Source organism: Monodelphis domestica, chromosome 6, assembly GCF_027887165.1.
Source record: "Monodelphis domestica isolate mMonDom1 chromosome 6, mMonDom1.pri, whole genome shotgun sequence".
In the NCBI taxonomy this organism is placed as follows: domain Eukaryota; kingdom Metazoa; phylum Chordata; class Mammalia; order Didelphimorphia; family Didelphidae; genus Monodelphis; species Monodelphis domestica.
This window is the reverse complement of record NC_077232.1, coordinates 287,152,749-287,165,973: the sequence shown is the minus strand read 5'-3', so window position 1 is coordinate 287,165,973 and position 13,225 is coordinate 287,152,749. Positions and strand designations below refer to the sequence as shown.

The window sequence follows — 13,225 nt, the reverse complement described above, 5'->3', positions numbered from 1 at the left end:
ATTACAAATGTCCTTGTTCAAAATCTATTTCCATGCTGTTGGTGTTTGCACTGGGATGTTCACTTAGAATCTATATCCCTGATCATATCTCCTAGACCCATGTAATCAAGCAGTTGTTTTTCTTCTGTGTTTCTACTCCCACAGTTTTTCCTCTGGGTGTGGATAGTGTTGTAGATCCCTCCAAGGTATTCAGGATCACTGCATTTCCACTAATGGAGAAGTCCATTGTAATGGAGAAGTCAATTGTACCAAAGTGTATCAGTCTCTGTACAATGCTCTCCTGGTTCTGTTCCTTTCACTCTGCATCAATTCCTGGAGGTCATTCCAGTTCCCATAGAATCCCCCCACTCTATTATTCCTTTGAGCACAATAGTATTCCATCACCAACATATCCCACAATTTGTTCAGCCACTCCCCAATTGAAGGGCATCCCATCATTTTCCAATTTTTTTGCCACCACAAAGAGTGCAGCTATGAATATTACTACACAAGTCTTTTTCCTTATTATCTCTTTGGCAGCAGTGCTATGGCTGGATCAAAGGGCAGACAGTCTTTTATAGCCCTTTGGGTATAGTTCCAAATTGCCCTCTAGAATGGTTGGATTAATTCACAACTCCACTAGCAATGCATTAATGTCCCAACTGTGCCACATCCCCTCCAGCATTCATTACTTTCCATTGAGGTCATGTTAACCAATCTGCTAGGTGTGAGGTGATACCTCAGAGTTGTTTTGATTTGCATCTCTCTGATTATAAAAGATTTAGAACACTTTTTCATGTGCTTATTAATAGTTTTGATTTAACTGAAAATTGCCTATTCATGCCCCTTGCCCATTTATCAATTGTAGAATGGCTTGATTTTCTTTACAATTGATTTAGCTCTTTATAAATTTGAGTAATTAGACCTTTGTCAGAGGTTTTTGTTATGAAGATTGTTTCCAAATTTGTTTCTTCCCTTCTAATTTTGGGTGCATTGGTTTTGTTGGTACAAAAACTTTTTAATTTGATATAATTAAAATTATTTATGTTTTGTGATTTTTTCTAGCTCTTGCTTGGTTTTAAAATCTTTCCTTTCCCAAAGATCTGACATGTATACTATTCTATGTTCACTTAATTTACTTATAGTTTCCTTCTTTATATTCAAGTCGTTCACTCATTCTGAGTTTATCTTGGTGTAGGGTGTGAGATGTTGATCTAAACTTAATCTCTCCCATACTGTCTTCCAATTTTCCCAGTTTTTATAACATAGTGGATTTTGGTCCCCAAAACTGGGATCTTTGGGCTTATCATAGACTGTCTTGCTGAGGTCATTTACACCAAGTCTATTCCACTGAACCTCTTTTCTATCTCTTAGCCAGTACCATATTGTTTTGATGATGCTGTTTTATAGTATAGTTTGAGATCTGGGACTGCAAGTCGTCCTTCCTATACATTTTTTTCCCATGATTTCCCCCCTTGATATCCTTGAACTTTTGTTCTTCCAAATGAACTTTGTTATGGTTTTTTATAATTCAGTAAAATTTTTTTGGTAGTTCAATGGGTATGGCACTAAATAAGCAAATTAATTTGGGTAGGATTGTCATTTTTATTATGTCAGCTTGTCCTACCCATGAGCAATCGATGTTTTTCCAATTGTTAGGTCTAGTTTTAATTGTGTGGAGAGTGTTTTGTAGTTGTGTTCATATAGTACTTGTGTTTGTCTTGGCAGATATATTCCTAAGTATTTTATATTGTCTAGGGTGACTTTAAGTGGAACTTCTCTTTCTAATTCTTGCTGCTGAGATGTGTTGGAAATATATAGAAATGCTGATGACTTATGTGGGTTTATTATGTATCCTGCAACTTTGCTAAAGTTGTTGATTATTTCCACTAGATTTTTAGTTGATTCTCTAGGATTTTTTTAAGTAGACCATCATGTCATCTGCAAAGAGTGATAGATTGGTCTCCTCATTGCCTATTTTAATGCCTTCAATTTCTTTTTCTTCCCTAATTGCTACTGCTGGTGTTTCTAGTACAATGTAAAATAATAGAGGTGATAATGGGCATCCTTGTTTCACTCCTGATCTTATTGGGAAGGCTTCTAGTTTATACCCATTGCAGATGTTTGCTGATGGTTTTAGATATATACTATTTATTATATTTTGGAAAGGCCCTTCTATTCCTATGCCTTCTAGTGGTTTCAATAGGAATGGGTCTTATATTTTGTCATAAGCTTTTCCCACATCTATTGAGATAATCATGTGGTTTTTGTTGGCTTGCTTGTTAATATGGTCAATTATGTGAATGGTTTTCCTAATATTGAACCATCCTTGCTTTCCTGGTATGAATCCTACCTGGTCATAGTGAATAACCCTTGTGATCACTTGCTGGAGTCTTTTTGCTAGTATCCCATTTAAAATTTTTACATCTTTATTCATTAAGGAGATTGGTCTGTAGTTTTCTTTCTCTGTTTTTGACCTGCCTGTCTTTGGAATCAATATCATAATTGTGTCATAAAAGGAATTTGGTAGAACTCCTTCTTTGCTTATTCTGTCAAATAGTTTGTATAATATTTGAAATAGTTGTGTTTTTTTTTTAATAGAATCTTTTTTTTTCCTTTTGATAGAATTTATTTGTGAATCCATCTGGTCCTGGGGATTTTTTCTTAGGGTGTTCTTTGATGGCTTGTTAAATTTCTTTTTCTGATAAGGGTTTTTTTTTAGGTAATCTATTTCTTCCTCTGTTAGTCTAGGCTTATAAAAGAAATAAAATAAAAATATATATTTTTTGTAAATATTCATCCATATCACCTAGATTGCCATATTTATTGCCACATAATTGGGTGTAACAATTTTTAATGATTGCTTTAATTTCCTCTTCATTAGAGGTGAGGTCTCCATTTTCATTTTGGATACTGTCAATTTGTTTTTTTTCTTTCCTTTTTTAAATTAAATTGATCAGGACTTCATCTATTTTGTTTTTTCAAAGTACCAGCTTAAGTCTTATTTATTAAATCAATAGAATAGTTCTTTGACTTTCAATTTTATTAATTTCTCCTTTCATTTTTAGGATCTCTAATTTACTTTTCATGTGAGGATTTTTCATTTGTTTACTTTCTATTTTTTAAATTTGAATGCCCAATTCATTGACCTCTGCCCTCCCTAATTTGCTAATATATGAACTCAAGGATATAAATTTTCCCCTGAGTACTGCTTTGGTTAGATCCCATAGATTTTGAAAGGATGTCTCATCATTGTCATTTTCTTCAATGAAATATTAATTGTTTCTATGATTTGTTTCTTAACTAACTGATGATGGAGAATTGTATTATTTAATTTCCAATTAATTTTTTATTTGACTCTCCATGTACCCTTACTAATTATTATTTTCATTGCATTGTGGTGTGAGAAGATTGCATTCATTATTTCTGCTCTTTTGCACTTGTTTGCAATGTTTTTATGCCCTAGTACATGGTCAATCTTTGTGAATGTACCATATGCTGCTGAAAAGGTGTATTCCTTTTCGTCTCTATTTATTTTTCTCCACATGTCTACTATCTAATTTTTCTAAGATTTCATTCACTTCTCTTACCTCTTTCTTATTCATTTTTTGGTTTGATTTATCTAGTTCTGATAAGTGAATAGTTTCTCCTTTTGAAATTTGGATGCTATGCCATTTGGTGCATAAATGTTGAGTACTAATATTTCCTCATTGTCTATACTGCCTTTTATCAGGATGTAATTACCTTCCCTATGTCTTTTGACTAGATCTATTTTTACTTTGGCTTTGTCAGATATCATGATTTCAACTCCTGCCTTCTTTTTATCAGTTGATGCCCAATAAATTTGGCACTACCCTCTTACTTTACCCTATGAATGTCTATCTTCCTCATATATGTTTCTTGTAGTCTGCTATTCGCTTGTGTTTTATGGGTAAGTTCACTCCATTCTCATTAAGAGTTATGATTACTAGCTGTTGTTTCCCAGCATTTTGATTTCTACTCCTAGTTGTGCCTTTTCTTCTTTTACTATTTCCTTCTACACTAATGTTTTGTTTTTGATCAGTCCCCTTAATTCCCACCCTTATTTTACTTCCCTTTCTACCCCTTCCCTTCTTATTCCCCTCTTATTTTCTTTATAGTCTTTTTAAACTACCCCCACCTTCTCCCTCCCTTGTATTGCTTCCCTCTCCATCAGTCCTTTTGTTACCCTTCTACCTCCCTATAGGGCACAAATCAATTCTCTGTCCCAATGGATCGGATTGTTCTTCCCTGTTTGAGTCAATTTCAATGCATGTAAGAATCTTTACCCTTCCAGTGTACTGATGTTCTCCCCCACCCCCATCCCTGCCGTGAGCTTCTTTGTGACATATAAATTTACCCCCTTTTGTTTCTTTCCCATTTCTCTTAGTATTAATCTCTTTTTTAGCTCTAGTTGTATGTATATATGTATGTATATATATATATATGTCTATGCAGACATATATCTCTATACCTATTTATGTCTTGTCCTTTCATCCTATACAGTTTGTCACTGTTCCCTCTAAGTGTAATTCTTCTAGTTGCTCAGGTGATAATAACAATTTTTAAGAGTTACCAATGACCTCTTTTCTTATAGGGATACATATCATTTTAACTTATTGGTTCCCTTTAAAAACAGTTGTTTTTTTCTTTTGTTTTGTTTTTCCTTTTTTCCCCTCTCTTAATTATCTTTTGATGATTCTCTTGAGTTCTATGTTTGGGCATCATATTTTCTGTTCAGGTCTGGTCTTTTCTTTACTAATGCTTGGAATTCTTCTATTTTGTTAAATGACCATACTTTCCCTTGTAAGAATATAGTCAGTTTTGCTGAGTAGTTGATTCTTGGTTGTAGACCTATTTTCCTTGCTTTTCGGAATATCACATTACATGCCTTTTGGCCTTCAGTGTAGATGCAGCCAGATCTTCTGTTATTCTCACTGTAGTTCCTTGGTATCTGAATGACTTCTTCTTAGCACCTTGTAATACATTTTCCTTGGTGTGATAGTTCTTGAATTTGGCTATAACATTCCTGGGTGTTGTCAGTTGGGGATTAAGTATAGGAGGTGATCTGTGGATTCTTTCAATCTCCACTTTTCCTTCTTGTTCTAGGATATCAGGGCAGTTTTCTTGGATAATTTCCTGTAGTATAAATAAACTTGAAAGAGCTACAGAAGGTCTACAGCAGTAGGGGATGGATAAAAAGAACACAGAACTTTGGAGAGAGAGGAAGTAGTGAGTTGATTCAGCAGTTGAAAAACTGATTTCTGTCTGGAAAGACACCAGAGAGGTTGTCTCTGACTAATTCCCTGATCCAGTGATTTCTTTTCCCTGTGATTCCTGACCCCAGATCCTCACCAGAAGATAAGCAAATTGGATATGACTTTGAAACAGAAGCTGTCCAATAAAGAGAGATTTCTATCAACCTCTTTGAACCTTAATGTGGAGACACTTTATGTGCAGCCAAGAATAAGAATCTCTTTACCCTGACCCCAAAGGGGTCAGATGAACCAAACCCTAAGCTGCCTGACTTTTTTGGGGGAAGAATATTAGTTAGATAGGGACTCTTTCTCCCTCCTTCATTCATGAACCTCAATTCCTTACCCTCCATCTACCCTGTTCCTTTTCTATTTCCCTCAAATAAACTCAATTAATAAGACCCAGGAACTGATTCAATTATTACTAGAGGGAAACTCTTCAACAAGACCCTTTCAAAGAACCCAGCAGTTAAAAGTTGAAAGCAGCCACAGTGTGGGGTTTTGTCAGAGAGTGCTGAGGGGGGAAAGAAACATTTCCCTTAGCTTATCAACATCACCTCCTCACTCTGTCCATGCCTTAGTGGGGGTGCATCTTAAAGGATGGCAAGCAGGCTGTCAGTACATAGAATCAAACAAACAGTTTGATTCCTACTAAAGATAACAACTATATCAACAAAGAGGGACAGCCATAATAAAAAACCAAAATGATTCAACTTATTTTGGACCATGTTGGTGGGATCCGTCTTGGCATATTGGGGGTGCTGCTTTATCTATAATACCATAACTGGTATGATTAACAATACGATTGGGACGATATTCAACATAAATAAGTACTGTAACAAATTGCCATTTGAAATAGCAGCATTATGGCAGATTCTATCACAAGCATATGTAGCTCTAGTGGCTATTGGGAAGGCATGCACATACATCACAAAGGGGATTAAGATAATCTTGGGAAAGAAGGCTATGAACAAAATAATGGACAAGATAGAAATATTATTCTCCCAAATACCAATCATAACTGAGCTATTTTTCAGGAATATAGCATGAGAAAGAATGGGAACCTGGGGAATGGTACTGAGACAGTGACTGGGGAGGTGGCTATAGACAACACATTGTCCCAAATATGAATCTGTTTCCCTGTCAGAACTAATGCACTCAGTCACTTACCTGTTTGAAACACAGGAAGAACAAGAAAAAGAAAAAGAGGAATTAAAGCAAAAATTACATGAAACTAAAGAAACTTTAAAGCAGAAAGAGAGAGAGGAGGTAAAAAATCTGGCCACAATTAGAACCCATGACAGAACACACAATACCAACAAAGGGGTGTAATAGTGTAGAAATAAGAAAATGGAAAAACCTGCAACAGAGATGCAATAGCTGAAAATGCTGACCTGTCACTCAAATGAAAACATTCTTTTTGGAATATGACCAGGAGAGACTGTTGGAAAAAAAAGATCTGACCAACTGAAGTCTGAGGTCTTTAGCCTTGAAGACATAAAGGAGAAGGGTCTCTTGGCTTGGGGACAGAAAGGAGGACAGAAATCAGGTTCTCTCTGATTTCTCCACTGTGATATAGTAACTGAACTTCCAGACCTATGAGCCCATTTCCCCAAATTGAACTATATTCCACCATCCTCCAACCTAAGACTTATTCTAGGATTAGGGAAACCCCCAAACCTCTTTCCTTCCATTTCCCTATCTTTACCTTCTTCTCCAATAAACCCTTACTTAATCTTAGAGAAGAGAAAGAGTATTTTATTTGAGTTATCATAAAACTCACCCTGAGTTGATTTAGAAAAACCAAAAGAAGAAGCAACTATAAAGGGAAGGAAGAAAGGAGGAGGAAGGGAGGAGAGGGAGGAAAGGGAGGAAGGGAGAAGCCCTGATTTTTAGTTATCATTTATTATCCAAATAATCCCTTATTACAGGGGACAAAGGGATAATAGGAAGTGCTTTCTCTATAACAAAATAGGTCATGTAGTTCAATTTTGCCCAATGAAGACCCATTATGAGCAAGGATACAGTAGAGGTGGAAATTATCAATACCAGAGATCACAAGATAGAGGGTACAACAGCAATTATGAGAAACAGCAAGCTAATGAGGGAAACAAGAACAAGTGCCGTGACCATTGTAAATACAAGGAAGAAACAACACCTGACCTGAAGACAATATAATCCCTCATAAGCCAGGGTGAAAAGCCACGTTACTCGGAAGTTGTAGCTAAGGGGATCCAGTATACACAATGAAGCCAGGAATCAGTCATATTTAGTGCATAAGAAATGCCAGGGAAGAAAAATATGGAAGTAACCACAGGGAAGAAACATGAGAATATAACCACAGAGTAGAAAAATGGGGATAGAACTAAAGGGAGGAAATCTAAACATTTAATGGTGGGAGAATTGGAAGTTATGAGAGGAAACAAACGAAAAAAAGCAGGCCCAGGGGAGATCTATATATCTCACCATTTGAGATGCTTTTTGGACATCTGCCTATACAAGCTAAGCCTTTTCCCCCTGCATATACGTAATTGCTAGGGGAGATACTTCTATTGCTTCCTGTATATAGGTTTTAAAAATAAAATTAAGAGAACTTCAAGAATCTGGAGCTGTAGTACAAGCAGGACCTATAGACTTCCCTTCATGATATTAACCCAGGAGACAAAGCATATATAAGAACTTTCAGTGCACAGGGGCAACTCCAATGGCCTGGGAAGAGAGACTGTGTGTGTGTGTGTGTGTGTGTGTGTGTGTGTGTGAGAGAGAGAGAGAGAGAGAGAGAGAGAGAGAGAGAGAGAGAGAGAGAGAGAGAGAGAGAGAGAGAATGTTTTGAAGAACATTGTCTTTGAGTCAGAAGACTTGATCCAAGTTTAGAGCCTGTCATTTACTAGTTGTGACCTCATTACAACCCTTCTAGGTTTGTTTCCTCATCTGTAAATGAATTAATTTGTAAAATTTCCAAATTTATAAAATAGCATCCATGGAATAGTTAAAGCTATAAGGGACCTTATAGAATTCATAACTGTAACATCCTAGGAATCCAGAAACAGTGGTGCTCACTGGGGAATGGATCTTTTAGAGTTTAGAGAAGGGGCCTCAGTTGCCATGTAGTCCAAAGCATACTTGAAAGTAATCCCTACTATAACATGTCCTATCCATTTTCCTTATCTGAACTGCCAATGACAAGGAAACCACATCACATTTGGATAGCTCTAATTATTCAGAAGATTTTCCTGACTTGATGCCCTAATTTCATTTAATTAAAATTTTTATTTTAAAATATTTTTCCACTTTTCCATGATCATGATGCCTTAATTTTAACACCAAATAACTCTACCCTCTAGAACCAAAGAAAACAAGTCTAATCTTTCTTTCTTAGGATAGCATTTTGGATATTTGAAAATACTAGGTTCCTATAAGTCTTTTCTTTAACAGGCTAAATATCATTAATCCCTTCAGATGGTCTTTAAATTGAACTTGGACTGCTTAAAATGGGCATATTAAACTTAATTGCAAAAATCATGTATGCACGTGAATTACAGAAGAGGTAAGAAAGTGTAATGTATTCAATAAACTAACTTTCTAATGTTGTTTTAAAACTAACAGAATATGCACACCAATTAACACCAGAAGTCACAGTTTAATGAACTAGTTAAATAGAACAAGAGTACATTTAATTTTAAAGATATAAGGCATTTAAATATTTACATTTTTAGTATGTGTCAATATACAGTGGTTTCAATATACAGAACATATTTGACAAATACATTTTGGCAGCACATTCATTAAGCAAAGATGCTATTAAATTTACATACATTAGAACTGTACAGTCTTCATATAAATAGAATGCAAATAATGCTAGAACAGAACCAAGAATGTTGATGTTAAATGAATATAACTAGATTTAAGTCAGGCATACTTGCACAGTTTTGCCTTTTTGGAAAATTCACAGTTGTAAGAAAATATCATTTGGCTACCCGCCATTTCTTTTGCTGGTATGGGCATAACCAGTGGCACCCTTTCAAGTCATAGATTTTGAAGTTGTATAAGTTCCCTTGTCCTTCATAATCAGTCAAAGCCACATATTTATATTGAACACCAGCAGCTTGAAAATTATAAACAAAAAATAGTCTCTTACATTAGATGGTTAACTCAAGGTTTTAAAAATATCCATGAGAGGCACAGCAAATCCTGGCTTGGAACAGCAACAATCGCCTATCTCTTTGGCAGATATACAAGCGTGCTTCATTCCTCAGGGATCTCAGCCCCAGAAGCTGGCTGGACCACTGCCTGCCATACTTGGATTTTAAAATGTTAACCCTCAGTGTTAGGACAGTACTTGACATTCATGTAATAGGCACTTGATAGATATTTTAATGACCACATCTGTGTTAATAAGGAGAGGGGCACTAAGGTGAATAATTCAAAAGAACAAATGAACCAAAAATCTTTAGAATGCCATTTTGACATTTTAATATATAGATTTTCTGACATGGTGAGTAATCACATAGTTTTAGTATTTCTGTTTAAAGACTGAACTCAGGGAGAGCAAAGAAGCTACTTAGGTAACTTGGCTCTCTGTCCTTCACATGAATATTAGAAAGGGATGACAAAATCTCTCAGATGATTTTGAGCGCTGGCCTCTCTTACATACCTTCCCTGGAAAGGGGTAGGGGCAAAACTCATTAGGTGGTTTCACTTAAGAATTTCCTTCCTTCCTTCCTTCCTTCCTTCCTTCCTTCCTTCCTTCCTTCCTTCCTTCCTTCCTTCCTTCCTTCCTTCCTTCCTTCCTTCCTTCCTTCCTTCCTTCCTTCCTTCCTTCCTTCCTTCCTTCCTTCCTTCCTTCCTTCCTTCCTTCCTTCCTTCCTTCCTTCCTTCCTTCCTTCCTTCCTTCCTTCCTTCCTTCCTTCCTTCCTTCCTTCTTTCTTTCATTCCAAGGGAGATGAGCAGTAAGGGCTAGGCAATTGTGGTTAAGTGACTTGCCTAGGGTCACCCAGCTAGAAAATATCTGAGGCCAGATCTGAACAGGACCTCCTACCTCCAGGTCTGGCTCTCCATCCACTGAGCAAACTAGCTGCCCCAGAAGTTTTTCTTGATGTAAAGCTAAGGAGACCTAAAACTTCCTTTTCTGCAGATGGAATGTGTAGAACGACTCTGTGCCTAAATAAAGCCTTAAAAATCTCATAGAAAATATTTTTGTTCTGAAAAACTTTAAGTGAGTGGTATATATGCAATGCTGATGGCTTTTTTAAAAATCTTTTTCCTTTTTACACTCTAAATTCATTTCATTTCCTGACTTTCAGAACTATTTTTTTCATATCCTACAAAAGAGATTGAATTTCAAAATAACACTTTAATACCTGAAGAGATATCAGTATGTCAGTGCATCTTCAACGTTTTAGTTGAGTTTCTTATTTTTCTAAATCGGTTAATTTTTATAATAATTTCCAAATACCACTAACACTTATATGACTCATGAAAAGTAATCCCAATCTTCCCACTTCCAGTCCTCTTACAGTGATCCCTGGCTTTGGATTATAAATCCAAAGGGAAAATTATATCAAGAGTTTAACTCAAATGAGTGAAGAGCTATACAGGATTTTGTTCCCTTTCAATGAAATAGCATTATTCCAAATATATATATATGTATATATATATATATATACACATATATATATATATATACACACACACACACACACACACATTTCTCATAGACAACATATACTCCGAGACATATGCAGAAATAACTGACTGAGATAATCATGCTCCCTTGCCACCATTTTGAGATCCATTTCTATCTGGTAATTTTACTTATCAAAAGAAGCCAGCAATAGAGAAAAAAAAATCTATAAACTTACATTACCAAGTCACATAACAAACAGGATTTTAAGCAGAAAGTTTTCATTTTTTCTGCTATAGACCAAGGCTCTAAGTTTAATTTGGAAAAGAGCAAAAGTAAACCACCATTAAGTAGACCTCGTAATAATGCCTACATCCATCTTTTTCCCCCACAAAAAATTATCCACAATATAAAAACTAATATACACATATTCTACATATAAAACACTTGAGATAAAAGCAGAAAATTTCACATACAGTATTGAAGACCTTCAGTACTTTTCTTTATAATATTCTGGCAAAAGGACCTTTTACCTATTGAGTCTATTTTCCTAGATTGGTTGAGAAACATACTGTGTACCTTTGCCACCTATAGGAAACAGAATGAATGATTATAAGAGACCCAATAACAAACAAGTAACTTGAAAAAACAGGCCCATTGTTCATAAAGCTATAACTGGGCTTATAATACCATAGTTTAGGAATACCCCCTTACTTTCAATTTGAATCATTTCCATTTTTTTCCAGTTCTAATAGCCAGATATTTACAGGGCCAGAATTTTTAAAAGCAGTTGTGACAAGTAAGAAGGCCTGGATTTTTCTGTATTTATTGTAATCAATATTTTGTTATTAGATTATTTTTTTAAGTTACGTGTATACCTAACATATTGGTTATATGTTCAAACACACACACAACCAAATAAACAAAGAAACACGATAAAGTTAGGTTTCATCTTGTGCAGCAGAAAATCATCACTGAAAACCAAGAGCTGCCTAGGAGTCTGAAAAATAAATAAAGTGGTTAGCACAGTTACCTCAAGCCCTTTCTTGTTTGTTTTTTTAATGAGATTCTTTTACCCATTGTACACAAAGACTCACATTAGTTTGATTATCCATAATGTTATGTCAAACAAGTTGAGTTAGAGCTTACAGATAACCATGATACTTATGAACAATACATGGAAATGCATAATAAACTTAAAAGCAATTTAGGCACTAATTTATTGAGTCACAAGATGATCCTGGTACCAGTTCTTTTGTTTTTTTTTTCTTTTGTAAATCTAGTTCAGTTTCCTATAACGCTCAGCTTCAGAGAAACGTCTGACACAAGCTATTAAGCCCAGCGTCCACTTGAGGCAAAGCTTCTGCTGAAGGAGAAGCTGACTTCTGAGTTTTTGTATTTTCCCCAGGCACCAAAAGGTATGACTACTGCGGTGCTATTATCTTCAGTACCATACTGTATTGCCTACAGCATTGGGTGAAAGAAAAACAAACAGAGGAAATTACAGTGGGCACAAAGAAACTGAATTACTGTAGATGCATTTTAAAGACACACACATAGTCTTTGGATGACTTTTGGGCCTTTTTCTAAGTGCAGTGTTGGCTCACGTATTCTTGAATACTTTGGCTATTTTTATATCACTGTATTAGCAAACAAATTCCAAAGAATGGGTTAAGATAATCATGCGTGAGTATAGCACCTTAGAAGTGGAGGGCATCCCAGATGCTCAAAGATTTGGCGCTGAAAGTGACCCCAGAAGTCATCTAATCCGATCTCCTCCTCATTTCATAGATGAAGAAACATACAGGGAGGTAAAGTCATTTGGGCAAGGTCACCTAAATGAGTGGGGTAGACCCACGAACTCTGATTTAAATCCTGTGATGTTCACACTAGCCTCTATTACCCCTCGCTGACTTCAAGATGACTTTGGCAATGAGGTCAGTCTTATGGTGGTAACTTGATTATAAGAAACTAAATTTCAGGAGGTGGCTGGTGCTGTATTAGGTCTATTTCTAGTGTATTTCAAACAAGCTCATGAAATATCCATGAACATGTTCCTAAGTGGGTTAATTACCAATATGTGAATGCTCATATTTATATATTTTATTTTTATACATTTTCTTATATTTTATATGTACATATTTTCTTTTGTTCCATATTTATCTATTTTCTTTTATTCTATATTTTTCATATTTTTCTTTTATTCCATATTTATATATTTTCTTTTTTGTTTTGTGTTATTGTGTGTATTGTGTTAATTTATTTTATTTACATGTTTTACATGTTACATAAAAATACAATATATAATACCTATAACAATACTATGTATTGGTTCCAAGGCAGAAGACTG

The 13,225-nt window shown here is 35.4% G+C and overlaps 1 protein-coding gene across 4 annotated transcripts in view; it reads right to left on the bottom strand.

The window, feature by feature from the left end:
* Nucleotides 1–10,171: 10,171 nt before the first annotated feature.
* PPM1K (protein phosphatase, Mg2+/Mn2+ dependent 1K) overlaps nt 10,172–13,225 on the bottom strand; it is a 75,519-nt gene continuing 72,465 nt past the window's right edge. For all 4 annotated transcript variants that reach the window (XM_056803312.1, XM_007495707.3, XM_007495706.3 and 1 more), the window contains exon 7: nt 10,172–12,339. In XM_056803312.1, the coding sequence (XP_056659290.1) occupies nt 12,208–12,339 (132 nt within the window). In that variant the 3' untranslated portion in view covers nt 10,172–12,207. The remainder of the gene's footprint in view (nt 12,340–13,225) is intronic.